General features: G+C 35.8%; 1 protein-coding gene across 1 annotated transcript in view; it reads right to left on the bottom strand.

Moving 5' to 3' along the window:
• The window catches only part of MARCHF5 (membrane associated ring-CH-type finger 5), a 50,921-nt gene that overhangs the window by 25,242 nt on the left and 6,281 nt on the right, over positions 1-19,398 (bottom strand). The window contains exon 2 of the mRNA XM_041744219.1: positions 8,145-8,347. Within this exon, the coding sequence (XP_041600153.1) occupies positions 8,145-8,347 (203 nt within the window). The remainder of the gene's footprint in view (positions 1-8,144; positions 8,348-19,398) is intronic.

The raw sequence follows: 19,398 nt of genomic DNA on the forward strand, positions 1-19,398 counted from the left end.
TGTGGAGCCTACTTAAAAAAAAAAAAAAGTAATCTAAGAATATACCAATAATCTACGAAGACAAAACAGAAGTGGCTATGTTAAAATCAGTTAAAATCAATTTTAAGACAAAAATTATTAGAGATAAAGAAGGATGTCTTATAATGGTAAAAAGGAAAAAGGACAATCCATCTGTGAGATGTAACATTAGGAACATATATGCACCTAACAAGAGAGCTCAAAATAAATAAAGCAAAAACAGAACTGGGGAGACAGACAATTCAACAATAGTTGGAGACTTCAATATCCTACTTTCAATGAAGGATAGGTAAAAGACAACAAAGAAATAGAAAAGATTTGAAAATACTACAAACCAACTAGATATTTATGGACTACTCTTTCTTCTCAAGTGTACATTGAACATTTGTCAGAATAAACCATGTTAGGCCACAAAAGAAGCCTTAACACATTTAAAAGGACAGGACTCAAAGTATGGTCTTGGATCAAAATGGAATAAAGTTAGAAATCAAAAGCAGAAGGACATCTGGCAAGTTTATAAGTATGTGAAAATTAAATGACACACTTCTAATTAATCAATGGGTCAAAGAAGAAATCTAAGCAGTGCTCAGAAATGTATAGCTGTAAGTGACTACTTTAAAAAAAGAAGAGCAGGAATGAGAAGATAATCTACAGACTGAGAGAAAATATTTGCAAAAGACATAGTCTGATAAAAGACTGTCATCCACAATATACTTAAAACTCAACATTAAGAAAACAATCTGATTTTTAAAATGATCAAAAGACTTAACAGACACTTCACCAAAGACATAACATTACAAATGAGCAAATGAAAAGATGCTCTACATATATCATCAGGGAACTGCAAACTGAAACAACGTGTTATCACTAAACATCTATTAGAATGGCTAAAATCCAAACATTGACAACATCAAATGCTGTTATCATAGAATGCTGTTGATACAGAATAGGAATTCATCGCTGGTGGAAATACAAAATTTTAGTTACACAGTTTGGCAATTTTTAACAAAACTAAACACATACCACATGATCCAGCAATCACACTCCTCAGTATTTACCTAAATAAACTGAAAACCAATGTCCACACAAAAACTGGCACATAGATGTTTGTTGTAGCTTTAATTGCCAAGACTGGGAAACAAGCAAGAAGATGCCCTTTAGTAGGTGAATGGTTAAATAAACTGTATATCCAGACAATGGAATATTATTCAGTGCTAAAAAAGTGATGAACTATTGGAATGCCTGGGTGGCTCAGAGGTGGAGCATCTGCCTTTGGCTCAGGGCATGATCCCAGGTCCAGGGATTGAGTCCCACATCGGGCTCCTTGTGAGGAGCCTGCTTTTCCCTCTGTTTATGTCCCTGACTCTCTTCCTGAGTTTCTCATGAATAAATAAATAAAATCTTAAAAAAAAAAAAAAAAAAAAGAATGAACCATCAATCCATGAAGGGTCTGAAGAAATTTTATATATGTACATATACTACTAAAATGCTGCATTCTGTATGATTACAAGTATATGGCATTCTGAAAAAGGCAAAAATATGGAGGTAGTACAAAGATCAGTGATTGCCAAAGGTTAGAAAGAAGAGGGGATGAACATGTGGAGCACAGAGGATTTTCACTGGAATAAAAATACTGTGTGTTATACTGTAACGGTGGATATATGTCATTATACATTTGTCTATACCCATAGTATAAACAACCATCGAGTAAATCCTAATGTAAACTGTGGATGATAATGAAGTGCCAATATAGGTTCATTACCTATGACAAGTGTGTATCACTTTAGTGAAGGATATTGATAATAGAGAAGGCTATGCATGTGACCAGGCAGGGAGTATACAGGCTATCTCTGGGCTTCCTTTCAATTTTGCTGTGAACCTAAAACTGCTCTAAAAAATAAAGTCTATTTAAAAAAAACAAAAACTCAAATCAATAACCTAAACTTCTACCTTAAGAAACCAGAAAAGAAAAGCAAACTAAATCCAAACCAAGCAGAAAGAAGGAAATAATAAAGACTAGTATAGGAATAAATGAAATGGAAAATGGAAAAATGGAGAAAAATAATGAAGCCAAAATTTGGGTATTTAAAAGGCTCAACAAAACTGACAAACCTTTAGCTAGACTGACAAAGAAAAAAGATCCAAATTACTAAAATCATGAATGAATGAGGGGACATTAATACTAACCTTATAGAAATAAAAAGAATTATAAAGGAATACTATAATCATAGGCCAACAAATTATATAATCTAGATGAACAAGTTTGTAGAAAGACACAAATTACTAAAACTGACTCAAGAAGAAACAGAAAATCTGAACATGAACTAGTAATCCAAAAACTTCCTATAAAGAAAAGCCCAGGGCCATATGCCACCAGACAGTTCAAGAATTAACAACCAATCATTCACAAATTCTTTCCAAAAAAATGTAAGTGGAGAGATTACTTCCCAACTCACTCAGTAATACCCCAATACCAAAACCAGTGAAAGAAATCACAAGAAAACCACAGACCAATATCCATTATGACTACAGACAGAAAAATGCTCAACAAAATACCAGCAAACCAAATCCAGCAACATCTAAAATGCATTAAATACCACGATCAAGTGGAATTTATCCCATAAATACAAATGAATACAAATAACACATGAAGATCAATGTGATATACCATATTAAAGAACAAAAACCATATGATCATCTCAATAGATCAGAAAAAGTATTTACCCTTGCATGTAAAAACACTAAACAGATGAAGAATAGAAGGAAACATTCTCAACCTGATAAAAGCTATATGAAAAACTCAGAGATAACATATTTAATAGCAAAAGACTGTTTTTTTCCCTAAGATTAAAAATAAGACATGGATATCTATCCTAACCACTTCCATTGAAATACTGGTGGTTGCAACCAGAGCACTTGGGCAAGAGAATAAAATAAAAGCATCCAGACTGGGAAAGAGGAAGTAAAACTACATTGGCAGATCACATGATCCTGTGTATAGAAAATGCTTAGCAATCCACTTAAAAAAAAAAAATCAGAACCATTAAATGAGTTCTCATGAGTCTAGGACATGAGATTACAAAAATCAGTTGTGTCTTATACACTCACAATAAACAATCTGAAAATAAAATTAAGAAAATAATTCCATTTAAAAAAGTGGGAAAAAAAAAGAGTGGAAAAACCTGGAAATAAATTTAACAAAGCAAAAGACTTTAACACTGAAAACTACAAAATATCGTTGAAAGAAATGAAAGAGAAAGAATCTAAGGTGAATCAATCCCTGCTACTCTTGGCAATCAAGAACTCTCCCCTTGAGCTATGCTCCTTTGAATTCTGTTTAGCTAAACAAGATTACTACCTGGACTTCATGGAAATGCTTTATTTTTAATAAAAGACAAACTTTTTCCAGCTGGTATTCTCTTCATATTTTAAAGCAATGCTTCTTAAATTTAACTTATCTGATGATGATCTCATAAAAATACAGATTTTGATTCAAACAGAGGATGAGGAGGAGGAGGGATTAAGGTTCTTCATTCCTAACATCTCTCAGATGATTCCAATGCTGCTGGTCCTCAGAGAACACTGAGCTTTGTAAGTGGTTGCATACATGCACCTGGCCTAACTCACTATCAGAAAGAAAAAAAGCAAACCATAAGATGGGTGACAAATAGTGAGAGGAATGAAAGTCTGAGGAGTCCACTAAGTCTTCCATAACTGAGCACAGTATATTCCTTAATTAATAATTAACACACATTTGCCACCACACCTCCATTCTGGCCACCATTAAGTATTAGAAAAGACACAGATGTGTCAGCTAGCCAGCTCGACTGAGTCTAAATCCATATGAAACTTAAAAACACTTGCTACACGGAGATCATCCCACAGATTGTTAACCATCACCTCTTCCTCTCTGCATTTTCTCTTTTTTTTGTATTCCTTGTCTCTCAGGTGTTGTCTGGAGACCAATGGTAGTCCCTGGTAATCTATTAAAAGGTCTACAGACAATTTGATGAAAAAGTAATAAAAATTTTAATAACATTTTCCAAATTTGAAAAATAATGACTTTCTAGAAAATTCTTAGAAGTTCTTAACTGTTATGTTTCCAAGGTCATACATACTCTACAAGGATAGTTAAAAGGGGACTGTTAGTTGCTTACATTGGTTAAACATGGATTTTGTTAATATTATCATGTATTAAATCCCAAATTTAAGAGAGCAAATCAATGCCTTAAATGTTCACATTTAGCTCAGAATATCATAGTGATAAATTATATAGTATAGTATTAGAGTGAAAATAGTGTGATCTTAGAATGGGCTGTGACCAATGAATTAGGTAGGATTAGTTTGCACAAGAAAACCTCCTTTTTCTCACTGTACCATAATATATTATTAAACAGGGACTGAAACATCATAGAACAGGGACAAGAAGCCACGGAAGTATTCATGTAATTTTCAACCACTCTAGCCTGCAATCAAATTCTGCATGAGCACTGGGTGTTATACTATATGTTGGCAAATCAAACTCCAGTAAAAAAAAAAAAAAAAAGAAAGAAAAAAAAAAGTCTGCATTAAGAATTTTGTCACTGGAAACAATGATTAAAAACTGTAGTTGAAAAAAAAAAACTGTAGTCGAAGGCACTTCAACTTATTTTAACAAAAACAAGTACAAATGGTAAGTGCAAAATTAATCATGAATAAGCTAAAAGAGAAAATCTGCTGGCAAAATTCTATCAGATGACACTATAGTACATCATATGTTTAGTACACAACAAGGAAGAACAATTACTATTATAGATGTATGTTCTTAAATATTTTGTTTTATGGCTGGAAGAAACCACTAGTGTTCAGAGAATGAAATCAACTCCTGGTATATACATAGAGATATATGGAGCTTTTAATTGAACCTCAGTGAAAACATGCTATAGAGAAGGGATTTTCTTTTAACCAACAATTGTTTTTGAACCTCGATTTGAAAGGTATATTGGGATCACAGCCAGGAGCACTAGACATGTATGTAGCAAGAAAGAGTATATATAGCACCGGAAAGCTAATTCACACATGGCTTCATTTACAGACTATAGCTGGCATTTGATAGTATGCCCTGTGTGTGTGGTTTTTTTTTTTTATATTTTATTTATTTATTCATGACAGAGACATGAGAGAGAGAGACAGAGAGAGAGAGAGAGAGAGGCAGAGACACAGGCAGAGGGAGAAGCAGGCTCCATGCAGGGAGCCTGACATGGGACTCGATCTCAGATCTCCAGGATCACACCCTGGGCTGAAGGCGGTGCTAAACCACTAAGCCACTTGGGCTGCCCAAGCCCTGTATTCTTGAGTTAGTGTTGAAAACTGAACAGAAGGGATGCCTGGGTGGCTTAGTCGATTACACATCTGACTCTTGATTTTGGCTCAGGTCGTGATCTCAGGTTCATGAGATCAAGCACTGTGTTGGGCTCCGTGCTGGGTGTGTGTGAAGCCCACCTAAGAGTCTCTCCTTCTGCCCCTCCCCCTGCTCACAAGCATATGTACATACTCTCAAATTAAAAAAATAAAAAGGATAAAATATAAAGACCAAATCATGATACAAATGACTTAACCAAAAATAGTCTGACCTTTTCAACATCTACCTATTTTCTTTCCTTGCTATAGAAAAAAAAAATCAAGGTCTTAGTATTAGGTATACCTATAAATCATAATACCACACTAGTTCTAAAAATTTATTTCCTAGAACTGAATACAACCAAAAGGACAGATTTACCCAATGCCATCTTCCAAAATGAAATATTCAGCTTCACTGCTCTGAGTGCCATTCATTTGTCAACTCAGTGCTTCATTTAACATAGTATGTAATTTTCAGTGAGAATTCTTGCAATAATTTTTGTATCCATCCATTTAAGTGTCTAAAACATCTAACAGAATCATCCTGTACTTGCTGCTGTTCTCAAAAAACTATAGTTGCAAAGCAAGATTACTAGAATTAAAAAGAAGGAAAAGAAACAGTTAAATATGAAACTTTTGACTTCAGTGAGCTCGGTATCAGTATGGTGAAAGAATGCAGTAGTAATTACTTTTCCTGATGTTTAAATTATTTTAGATTACTGCTTTAATATTATAGTTGACCCCATAATGTTATAGGATTTTTTTTTGTGATAAACGTGATAAATTCAGTACAGTGCTGTAAATGTATTTTCTCATGATATTCTTAACATTTTCTTCAGCTTACTGTGAATCAACATTTACTTTAGTGGTAAGGTTATTAGCACATAAGTTTCGGGGGGGGTCAAAAAACTGTAGGTGAATTTTTGATATTTTTATTTTTTGAGAAAGAGAGTGAGGAGAGCACGTATACCTATACAAGTGGGAGGGGCAGGGGGAGAAGATGATAATCTCAAGCAGGCTCCACATTCGAGCATGGAGCTGACACAGAGCTCCCTTTCACTACCCTGAGATCATGACCTGAGCTGAAATCAAGAGTCGACGCTTAACTGACTGAGCCACCCAGGCACCCTGCTATAGGTGAATTTTTAACTGTGTAGGATCAAGAGCCCTCAACCACTATGCTGTTCAAAGACCAACTTTTGGATTACTCTTTTGTCTTTATCTAAAATCCATGGTGTAGGGGAACCTGGATGGCTCGGTAGTTGAATATTTGCCATTGGCTCAGGTCGTGATCCTGGTGTCCTGGGATCAAATCCCACATCAGGCTCCTTGTGGGGAGCCTGGTTCTCCCTCTGCCTATGTCTCTGCCTCTCTCTCTGTGTCTCCTGTGAATAAATAAACAAAATCTTTAAAAAAAACAAAACAAAACAAAACAAAATCCATGACATACATGAAGACCCATCATGTGGTCTACAAATTCTAAATGTGAGAAACACTACATTCTCTACTACTTTCCTAAGAAGCTATTATTTCTTCCTTCATATTCCTTATGAATTATGGTAGGAAATACAGACAACCATGGAAATTGTCCTATTATTAACTGTCTCACATTAGAAAAGTGCTTCATTATCTGCATTTATGTTGCCTTATTTTTTTTTAAAAGAGTCTTATTTCAGTATCTATAGCAACTAGAAAACACACACCTAATAATTACTTCAAATTTCTCTTGAACTTTACTCCCCCTGAAAGTCATTCTTTCTGTCTGACCTTCCCAGAACCCGAACTGCTTTCATATATCTCTTGATTACAGCCATGGGTGATACTAAAAATGTTTAACAACTGGTATGGTATACACAGTCACCAGTTCATAATCACATGGCAATGGAACATGGTAACTAAGTATCAGCCTTAGTTACAGCTTCCTTTAAATAGTGTGCTCTAGGAGACAAACCATGAGAGACTCCTAACTCTGGGAAATGAACAAAGGGTTGCCGAAGGGGAAGTGGGCGGGGGGTTGGGGTAACAGGGTGACAGGCACAGAGGAGGGCACTTGATGGGATGAGCACTGGGTGTTACACTATAAGTTGGCAAATCGAACTTCAATAAAAACAAATGAAAAAAAGAAAGTGTGCTCTACTTTTTTCAATGCTAGTCCCATTCTAAAAGATCTTTGGTCATTCCTTGCCTGCCAAGTTGCAGAAAGAATAAAGCAGTCTTCATGAAGAACAACCACATAAATTAGATTCCAAAGATGAGATGAACATTATTAAGTATTTAACTTCCCTACTTTTATTCCTTAATAGAAGAATTAAGGAGAAGTATTAGAAAGAACACACATTGTTGTTTTCCTTCTCCTATATCAATGGTCTCTAGAGAATAAAAGCTCTTTTGGTCAGGTTTTTTTTTTTTTTTTGGTCAGGTTTTTTATTATAGCTTTGTTATTTGATTTTATCTACAGAGTCAGACGTCCAAGTTTTAATCCACTCGATCAAAATAAAAACATTTAATACACAAATGGGTGGATTTGAGGATATATTAGGGATAATGTAAACTGTTAGCAAGACAAATAACATTTAGAGAGGAAAAAAAAACAAAAACAAAAAAAAAATAGAGAGGAAATGACAGAAAAGGAATAGAGAAATTTACAAAGAAGCAAACAGATGGGTCACTTTAAAATAAACCTGAGATGACTGAATTATGTAAAATAACATCACATATATCTCTGTTGTTTTTAAGGATCTGCTTACCCAACTTTGGAAAAACTATTAAGTATTCAGCATTGCACTGAGGACATGCCACTCTGGCTGTACTGTTTCCTCTTTGTTTTTCATCTACCCAGCGCTGCAGACAAGCCTGGTGAACCCATTTTGTAGATCCTCTGCACCTGCATGGTCTCACCCATTCAGCTGTTCTATCATCTTCATCAGTGGCAAAACATACCCAGCAACTTCTGTAAATGAGAAGAGAAATAATGATGTTATCTTTAAGACCCCAGCCTCCTTTCCACTATAGCTCTCACTTAATGAGATAAGCCTGTTTTCTATTACAGAACTTCTACTTTACATTAAATACCCAAGAGAAAAACAATCAATACGTTTCCAATAGAGGAGTTTCTTCTTTTTCTTGTATTCTTCTGCAGAATATTGTGTTTTCTGAATTTTGCTTTTATGTAATTTTTTCCCCTTTCTAATAATTCTTCACCTTCTTTTATGAATCAGAGCACAAAACGACAACCCTCAAGCTGCTTTTGAAAGACCTAATAATTCTTTGAGGAGTGGTAAGCACAGGAATATGAAATTCAGTATTTTGCCCACTTCAATAGCACTAACCTCTTCAATTTGGAAAACTGAAGTATTACACAAGTAATTTCACTATGGTATCATTCAATTTTCGACTAAGAAAAAAAACATTTCTTTTTCTGGTAAAGTATGAGAAGAGAGAAAGATTATTAAGCTTTAAAAAAGCACAAGGGGAAGAGATGAGGATATTAGCATAAATTGTTTTAGGATAGTAATATAGTAAATTTGGGCCTGCATGTTACCATTATAGATATGAATGGGTTTCCATTTTTGTGTGTGTGGAATTATATTTGAAATCTAGAAGTCTCAACTCTGAGATGTTTATATTAAAAATTCTATTGAGATGGTTAATTTTAAAACGTTTCCTATTTTGCTTTTAAGAGTACTTCATGGAGGTACTTAGATGGCTCAAGTCAGTTAAATTTCACTCTTGATTTTGACTCAGTGGGAAGTCTGCTTGAGATTCTTTCCCTCTCCCTCCACTCCACACCCTACTCAAATAAATACTTGAGAAAGAGAGTCTCCAGCAGACTCCCCTCTGAGCATGCAGCCTGACATGAGGCTCAATCCCACAACCTGAGATCATGACCCGAGCTAAAATCAAGAGTCAGACACTTAACCAACTGGGCCACCCAGGCACCCTAAAAAAAAAAAAAAAAAAAAAGGGTACCTCATGGGCAACCCTCTTGACTTCCTTTCCAGGAGCTTTGTACTATCACTCAATAAACTTTGCTTTACTTTTTTTTTTTTTGTAAAAGATTTTATTTATTCCTGAGACACATAGAGAGGTAGAGACAAAGCAGAGGGAGAAGCAGGCTCTCTGCAAGGAACTTGATGGACTCAACCCTCGGACCCTGCCCAAAGGCAGATGCTCAACCACTGAGGCACTCAGGTGCCCCTAAATTTTGCTTTACTATTTAAAAAAAAAAAATGTACCTCATGAAGTCTAATTTGCTCTTGCGGAATTAGATTGCAATTATGTTTTTCCCCAATTGACACAAGTTTTGACAGTAGGGCAAATATAACTTAACTCAATGAGACCATTCACTCCTCCCCCATTAAAGTTTATACAACTGGAAACTGCTAATTAAAGCCTGTTACCTATTGTTCACTTTTCATTTAATTAGATAGGTGGCTTCTGTCAGAATAACTAGCTTAACTAGGCTCAATGGGAAAGACTATATAATCAGGTACCATACATGTGTGAGATCTCCTGTCTTTGTAGAAGAATATAGATTTTAATTGTGTGCTCCAATTAAAGCTTTCCAATTAGAATAGGGGAAAAAAAACTTAACTGAATTCATGGCAACAACATCCAAAATTGTGATTTTACTCAGCTTTCAAATTCAATCAGGTTTTATATGGCCCAGGTAAAAATGGGAGATAGGTAGTGTTTCTTTAGCACTCTGACCCACCTCAACCAAGCTTTCTGGGCCTTCACACTACCTCATGGTTATCCAAAAGTGCCTCTTCCTTTCCATCTTTTAAATTTTATTGTGGGAAAATATACATAAAACTTACTACTTTAACCATTTTTTAAGAGTATAATTCAGTAGCATGAAGTGTGTTCATATTACTGTGTAATCATCACTACCCATGGTTTGACTGAAGTGTAACTATATAATCTATGAAGTTTTGCACAAAACTTCAATTGACAAGTAGAGAGCAAACGGACTTGATTAACTGAGGTGTTAGTATTAATGTACCCCACAACTGAGGTAATTTGGTAAATTTGTATACCTCTGAGAAATGAGATATATAGTTTTGGTAACAACACATAGGCAGAACACCTAGAAACTTTCTAGGTTCTTCTAAGTTTTTCATTTCAACAATGAGCATATGTAGCTAAGTACATCTAGACCAGCATAATTAGTGTTAAGGTGAACTGAATAAAGCCAATTTCAGTCATGAGGAAAAAAAATAAAATGTAAAAATGTATCAGAACTTTAATATTAGTTTAAACCAAATGAAATTGTCTACATTTGTCTGTTTTTGACCTATATAAATGGCAATTTCATATTTCAATCTAATGCAAATACTTGTGTAGCTATAGTCCCCATAAATTCTGCTTAGTGTTAAGGTTATTTTTCCCAAAATTTTATTACCAAAAATTTTAAACTTTCAAAAAAAAAAAAAAAAAAACCCGGAAAACTGTTCAGTGACTACCCATATTCTCAATATCTAGATTCTATAATTCATTTTGCTTTATATGTGCTTTACTATTCATTCATCAATACATTTTTTTTTATTCATTTCAAAGTGGAAGCATCAGTATACCCCTAAACACTTTCATAGTTTTACTTTTCAGAAGGTACTCAACTGACATTTATAGCATTTTTTTCTAATTTCAAAACTATGGTAGATCAGGTAGTTGAACGAGGATTTATTTTCCATATGATTTATATGGAAACATACTAGGAATTAAGCCCAATAGGAAGCGCTAATACAAATAACCTTGCTTTCATTGTTTGCTTCATGGTTACAAATGAGCTAATGCTCATTACAGATTAACTGAAATTTCCTTACAGAGGACATATTAAAAGAAACCTTACTGATACCAAAACTCTCAAATCCACCAACTTACCATATCCATTTTCTCTTTATTCCAATTGTTACAGTTAATCTGATGATGGTCATTTGAGATCAAATACTAAACTTCTGGTAACACCAAATTACTTCATTTAAAAATTATGGTTTAGATACAGATAAATATGTAAAGGAATTTTCTAACAATAGTACAGATGTTGCCAGCAACATTTACGGAGTATTCACTGGGTCCATGTTGTTGCACAAACAAAATAAATGGATAGCTGTATCTGTTTGGGAAAATCCTTTAATTTAGTTAGGGCCACATTCAGTAGACAGAGAGATTAAAGGTTCCAGTGAAATTACCATAGGTATATCCATTTTAAGAAACTGAGGGATCAATTTGGAGATCAGAGAAAGCTTCAGGGAGAAGTGATAGTAGAAATTAGCAGAGGCAGGGACAAGTGATTACAGAGATTCTCAAAGTTTTCTGGACCAGCAGCTTCAGCATCACTTGGTAATCTGCAAATTCTCTAGTTCCATCCCAGAGCTAGTGAATCGAAAACTCTGGAGGAGGAGGGCCTTGAATTCTGTGAAGGTGATCCTGAGGTAAAGTTTGAGAACTGCTAGTACGGAAAAATGGCAGCTGAGGGGCACCTAGGTGGCTCAGTTGGTTAAGCATCGGATTCTTGGTTTGGGCTCAGGTAAGGATCTCAGGGTTGTGAGACTGAGCCCCATGTAGGGCTTAGTGCTCAGCACTGAGTCTGCTTGTCCCTCTCCCTCCTCTCTGCCCTACCCCTCACTGGCTCATAGGCACTATAAATAAAATCTTAAAAAAAAGATAAAAAGAAAAAGAAAAATGGCAGGTAAAAAAAAAGCAAAGAGATTGGTGAAAGCAAACTATTATGAAGGAGATATTTTTATTGGATTTGCTTAGGTTAGAAATAACTGCTTTTTTAATATAAGTGACAGTACAGAAAGTGCTAAGTTCTAAAGAATTTATTAATTGACTTACAACCTTATTAGATATAGTTACCTAATATGTAAAGAACTATAATCTGTGATATAGGGGCCAGGCACATGGGAGATGAACTTAAAGCTATAAAAACGGTCTCATGAATGTTTTTAGGCAAACAGCTTATAAGACAGTTACTAGTCTTCAGGGCTGGAAAACAAGAGGGGAGGGAACAAAATACATATGTTTACAAATCCTTTCTTTTCTCTTCTTCTTAAAATTTCTGATTGACTGGCCAGGAAATATCAGCTGAGAAGGTCTTATCATTATGCTTTCCCTCTCTCCTTCCCCAAACCCTACTCCCTTCTTGGTGCAGTCTATTTCCTCTATTTATTCCCTAATTCTTCACCTTCCTCCTTTTAGGGAGAAAAGAGGTGATGGGTTTACAATTTCTGAATATCTCAGAAAGGAGGACAGAGTACAAACTTATGGTTTAACGGATAGCACGATTTCTCTTCTTTAGAAATAAACAGTATTCCATGTTTTCTATGGAAAACCACCCTCCCTTTAACCTCAGTCCTGTATGTGGTTTAGGCAGTTTAGTCTTCTCCCATCCCCAGCTGCAAGAAAAGTAATCCTTAGATTGATTTAAGGGCGTATCCCACTCCCAAATTATAGTGATTGAAGACTTGACCCATGAAGCTGGTTTTATCAGACTGGATCTCAGAATTTTTGCTGGGAAAGCTGGTACATAGGCTTTCTCTTTTCTGCTGAGCTTGAAGGCAGAAAAGTGTGAAGCTAAATGAAGGTGTAAGGCTATATTCCTGCCAGGAGAACCACCATGTGGGGCCTAAAAAACCCAGAGGAAGCTGAAAGATGGAAACTGATGGCTTTGAGACATGGATCAAGCTGTGCTTCAAGCTAAATATACTTTTGTACTTTCACTTACATAAACCTATAGTTGTTTTTTTCAGCTTAATCAGTTTGGGGCAGAATTCCAACTATGTGCAACACAAACAATCTTGATAGAATGTGAAAACCTCTACGAGACAACCCCAGATATGAGACAACCCCAGAACAATTATGATATAAACTCCAACAGCTTTTATAAGTACACACAGTATTTTTTGTCAACAGCTTTGTTTCCTACTGACCAGAACTTGAACAAAAAAACCTTAAACCTAATTCTCACTCTAAGTACTCTGAGTCTTGCAAGCTTTTCTATTTCTTACACTGGGAAAAATATGTTCTTGACTTTGCTATTGGATCAGGTTTTTTTTTTTTTTTTTTTTAATTAATTTATTTATTTATGATAGTCACAGAGAGAGAGAGAGAGAGAGAGAGAGAGAGAGGCAGAGACAAAGGCAGAGGGAGAAGCAGGCTCCATGCACCGGGAGCCCGATGTGGGATTCGATCCCGGGTCTCCAGGATCGCGCCCTGGGCCAAAGGCAGGCGCTAAACCACTGCGCCACTCAGGGATCCCCTTGGATCAGGTTTTAAATAAAAACAGACAACAAAGATAAAACCCAACATTTTTTAATTAAAATTTTTTACTGATAATGCCATAATATTTGCATTTCAGGATCAATATGACAATCCTACTTTAGGGGCACCTGGGTGGCTCAGTGGTTGAGCATCTGGCCTTTGGCTCAGGTCACGATCCGGGGGTCCTGGGAGGCTTCTCCTTCTGCCTATGGCTCTGCCTCTCTCTCTGTGTCTCTCATGAATAAATAAAATCTTTTAAAAAATCTAATTCAAGTTAATAGAATTTTAAAGTTATAATTTTTAGGAAGCATTCTGAAGGTTATAAAAAGTGAAAATAACTGGCTATTTTCCGAAAAGACAAAGCCAAAAACCTTTCAAAGTCCACACCGAAGAAGAGGTTATAATTTCTTAAAAAGAAACTCCAAGTTTCTCTGCTCCCTTTCAATCCTCCAATCTGTTCAATGTGATGCACAAACATCATTTGAGAACTTACTAGAAATGCAAATTCTCAGGCTCTACCCAAGACCATATAGAATCAGAAACTCTGGGAGTAGGACCTGACACTACATTTAAAAATTTTATTAAAAATTTTTTAAAAATTATTTTTCTTTTTGTTGTGGTAAAATACATATAAAATTTACCATCTTAACCATTTTTTTTTCATCTTAACCATTTTTAAGTATAAGTTAAGTGGTATTAAATACATAATGGTCTCAAAAAAAAAAATAAATAAATACATAATGGTGAGGCGCCTGGGTGGCTCAGTAGGTTAAGCATCTGCCTTCAGTTCAGATCATAATCCCAGGGTACTGGGATCCAGCCCCACATCAGGCTCCCTGCTCAGCAGGGAGTCTGCTTCTTCCTCTCCCTTTGCCGTTTTCACTACTTGTGCTCTCTCCCCCTCTCTCTCTGGTAAATAAACAGACAAACAAACAAATAAATAAATAGAATCTTTAAAAAAATGCACATTGTATAACCATCACAACCACCCACCTTGTAGCTCCTTTTCATCTTGTAAAACTCAAACTTTATACCTATTAAACAACTCCCCATTCTCTCTTCCCTTCAGCCCTGACAACCACCATTATAGTGTCTTTATGATTTTGACTATTCTAAGTACTTCATATAAACGGAATCATCCAGTATTTGTCTTGTGACTGGCTTATTTCACCTCGCCTAATGTCCTCAAGGGTTATCCATGTTGTAGCATACTGCAGAATACCCTTCCTTTTTAAGGCTGAATGATATTCTAGTGTATGTATATATTTAGCTAATGTGAATAATGCAGCTACGAACATGGGTATACAAATATTTTTTTGATACCCTGCTTTCAATTCTTTGAGGTATATACACTCAGAAGTGGCACTGCTGGATTATATATAGCAATTCTATTTTTAATTTTTTTGAGGAACTGCTGACATTGTATTATAACATACCTAAAGTTTAAGAATCTCTGCTCTAGCTATTCTTTCCTTTTTACTTCTTGCTTTCCTTTGTATGTCTCTTCAACTCACTATTAAAATTTCATTTTACACTCAATGTAAGCATTTTAAGATTATTTGGTTTTTAATTTAAACAGTAAGTAAAATGTTTAAGTTTTTTTTTCTCCTAAGGAAAAGAGCTAGCTGAATTTGGGGAGAAGACTATGCAATTTCAGGATGTTCTAAGTGAGTAAAGAATCCGGGCTTTGGAGCCAGATTGCCAGAGTTCAAATCCCTGCTCACCATTTACCACAGGTGTAATGACACAATTTCTTGTATTATAAAGCACAGGTTCTTAATCTGTGGTTCATGAAAACTTACAGGGTTCTGGTAAATTTGGATGGGGAAAGAACTTATATATTTTTGCTAACCTCTATATAAAATTTAATTTTCTTCCAATGATGAAGGTAAGCAAACCATAGTAATACTAGTATAGTGACCAGAAATTTTCATATTACTTTACAGCTAGATATGCATATCCCAAAATAACATTTAGCTCATAGCTAATTTGAATTTAGCTCTCAGACCAACCAACAGAGCTTGTATTTTAAGCTGCGAAAGCTCATATTACTATGTCAGATTTTTAATATGTTGATTTGCTATAGTTCAACATAATTGGTTTCATTTCTGATTCTATATATTTTCATTCTTTCAAAACATTCTGAGCAGGAACCCACAGGCTTAACCAGTCAGCCAAAGGAGTTCTCTGCACAAAAAAAGGTTTAATGTTAAGATCCCTTATTGTTAAGGATTTAACAAGTGATGATGAAACTGCCTAAGAACTGCCTGGCAGAGGTGCCTGGGTGGCTCAGTCGGTTAAGCTTCTGACTCTGAATTTCAGCTCAGGTCATGATCTGAGGGTTGTGAGATCCAGCCCCCTTGTCAGGGCTCCTTGCTGGGTATGGAGCATGCTTAAGTTCCTCTCTGTTCCTTTCTGCTCCCCTCCCCCACAATCGTCTGGCATGTATATAACCACCAAATGAACACTAGCAATAATGGCGCTGATAAAGATGAGAAGGATGGTGTCAACTTTACATCTATGCCTAGATTTTATGGAAGCACTTTGTTACCTAAATTAACACATAGAGCAATTCTGCTTGGCACCCTTGTATTCACTGGAAAAAGTCCTGGATTCCTAATCATTCCTCCAAATTTTTCAACAGGCCACTACCATTGCTTAAGATACTCATTCAAATCCTATCAATTCATTTTCTTCCACTGTCTTTTCTGAATGCCTCCTGCTTGCTGATACTCACACTGTTTACTTCCACACCTTCCCACCTGCCAAGTTCCAATACATCACTTTAAAAAGAAAAATGAAATCTGGGAATTATCACAATTGGCTCAGGGGTTAAAGAACATATCACTATTATTAAAGTATGAAGAGAAAAGAACTGAATTTAAAGAATATTATTCATTCCTTAACATAAATGTATACTGCCTTAATGGCATTGGGTAGTATCACTAAATCTGTACGTATAACATGCCACTCTTTATAAAAGATTTTATTCCACATGATTTTAAAATTGTACCTTTTTTCCAGTTATAGATCCTTAAGAGTAAACTTTATATAAACTGTTTAAAGAATACATGGCTAGTTTGCCTTAAAACAAAGATTCAAGATCTCTTAAATCAACTTGAGTACCTACTAAGAACATTCACTATTTGATGCCAGAAGGAATACACTAAGTGTCAAGAAAAGATGTTAGGGACCATAAGACAGAAATATGATGACAGAAAAACAGGATGAAAGGGCTGAGATGGTTTCATGAAAAGGAGGGAACTACAAATGAGGATTCACGCTGAACTGGGGAATGAAAAGGGTATTCCAAGTAAGAATAGCATAAACAAGGGATGCCTGGTTGGCTCAGTGGTTGAGCATCTGCCTTTGGCTCAGGGCATGATCCTGGGATCTGGGATTGAATCCCGCATCGGGCTCCCTGCAGGGAGCCTGCTTCTTCTATGCCTCTGCCTCTCTCCCTGTGTCTCATGAATAAATAAATAAATCTTAAAAAAAAAAAATAGCATAAACAAGCTTAGAGACAGAAATGAGCATATGGTCATGGACAATGAGAAGACCAGCATGGTTGGAGCAGGGTTTTTTTTTTTTTTAAATTTTTAAAAAAATTTACTTATTCATGAGAGACATAGAGAGAGAATGAGAGAGGCAGAGGGAGAAGCAGGCTCCACGCAGGGAGCCCGACGTGGGACTCGATCCTGGGTATCCAGGATCACGCCCTGGGCTGAAGGCAGCACTAAACTGCTGAGCCACCCAGGCTGCCCTGGAGCAGGTTTTAAGATAAAGCTATTATATAGATACCATATAGATATTTAAAACCAGTTGGGAAAGGATGGAAGACAAAGATATCCTCATTTCAGGGCTCATTTGTGACTCATCCACTGTTTATATGATTATTTTTTAAAAGTTGGCGGGGGTGGGGGGGTGGGAGGAAACTTTAATTATCAATAAACTAGCTTCTCAATAGCACATAAATTTACTAAGCAAGATAGGTATGGCTATCTAATTAAAACAACTGGCAGTAAAGTCTATCTTTCCAGACCCAAATTGCAGGTGTTTATCTTGGATTATTAGAAGGATGTGGGAAATCATGGGCTCCTGCCTTAGAGATCACTTTGATTAAAACTGGTGCAGCAGAATAGAAGAATTCCAGGAGATAGGAGAGAGAACACTGTTTCAGGCTTTAAACTGCTGCTGTTGTGTTATATAAGGTGCCTCAACAATGTGTTTGCAGGACTGTTTTAAGTAAAGAGAACAAGCACTCCTTAATTCAGAACATGCTTTAGAGAGCTATACTCTGGTTAATGCAAGAAAGGCCTCATTTAACAATGGAAAGAACTACACTGCTTGCTTTGTCTCAGGATTAAAAGTGTCACACCCCATGTACTCTGGAACAGGAACTATACTATCAAGAAGACTAAAAATCCCTTTATATGTCTGTTCACCCAAGTGGAATGTAAGTTAAAGTATCTGGATTCATCACAAAGATAGAACCACAATTACAACACATTACCAAAGGATAAAACTGAAGGGAAATACACCACAATGAAAGCAATAAAGCATATATATATATATATTCATGCCATACATATACTTTGTCTCTGATCTTCATAAATTCTGCAATTATTTCCATCTTAAATAAATAAGGAAACAAAAGCCCAAAAAAGTAATTTGCCCAAAGCCTCATAGAGAGGCACAGATGCAACCTAGGCCTTAACTCCAAAACACTGGCTTTTTTCACTACACCACACTGCCATATATATATATATATATATATATACGGTGAATTCTGAGGAAATTTTCCATTTCTTATTTCATAGGAAATTATAGCCAGTTTAAGAAATTGTTTCATTTTTGCTAGGGTACTTTTAAGCAGCCATAAGGAGGTTTTACCAGAGATCTAAATTCCTTCCAGTCTATTTCTCTGTGCCATATAAATATTATCAACTTAAAAACTTTGGCATGTAAAGAGTTAGGAGCTGTGTATGTATCTAAGGTATGTAAAGAATTGCTACATAAGTCTGGAAAAGAGGGAGGAAATATTTCTGGCTAAAGTGTCCAGAAAAGCTTTATAAATGAGGCAGAACCTAAACTGGGTCTTAAAGAATGGGGAGAACTTTGAAAGGCAAGATGCTAAAAAAAATTTTGTGTTCAGAGGACAGTAAGCAAATCAGTTTGGGCTGGGCAATAACATGTATGTACTCATTCGTAAAGAGAATTAATAAAATACAGAAGGTTTTGAGCAAAGGAGATAATTCTTTAAGTGGTGCTTTTGCAAGATTATTCTAAGCACTTGATATGTCATAAAAAATGAAAAGAGACACAGATTCAACAGTGTCAAGGCTGTTGAATTTCAAGGCTCTGTGGGTAAAAGCAATAGGGAATAGTTTCTGTTCTCAGTGAACTTCCAGTTGAATGTGCATGATGGTGGTGGTAACAGATGTGTGGAAGGCTCTGAGACACGGGATTTACTGTGATAAACCCATAAAGGTTCTATGGAAACACAGGAAGGGAGAAACTCACTCTGTCTAAAGGAGCTACGTAATACTTCAAGGTGATATTTGAGCTGAATTCTTAAGATGATTAAGAGCCAGGTGTTAAAAGAGAGGAAGTCATCTAAAACAAAAATAAGGAAATGGGATATGCTTAAAAATAAGCATAGAATATTAGGGTGCCCAGGGTGGTTAAGTGTCTGATTCTTGGTTTCAGCTCAGCTCATGATCTCAGGGTACTGGG

The sequence above is a fragment of the Vulpes lagopus genome, chromosome 2, assembly GCF_018345385.1.
Source record: "Vulpes lagopus strain Blue_001 chromosome 2, ASM1834538v1, whole genome shotgun sequence".
Classification (NCBI taxonomy): Eukaryota; Metazoa; Chordata; class Mammalia; order Carnivora; family Canidae; genus Vulpes; species Vulpes lagopus.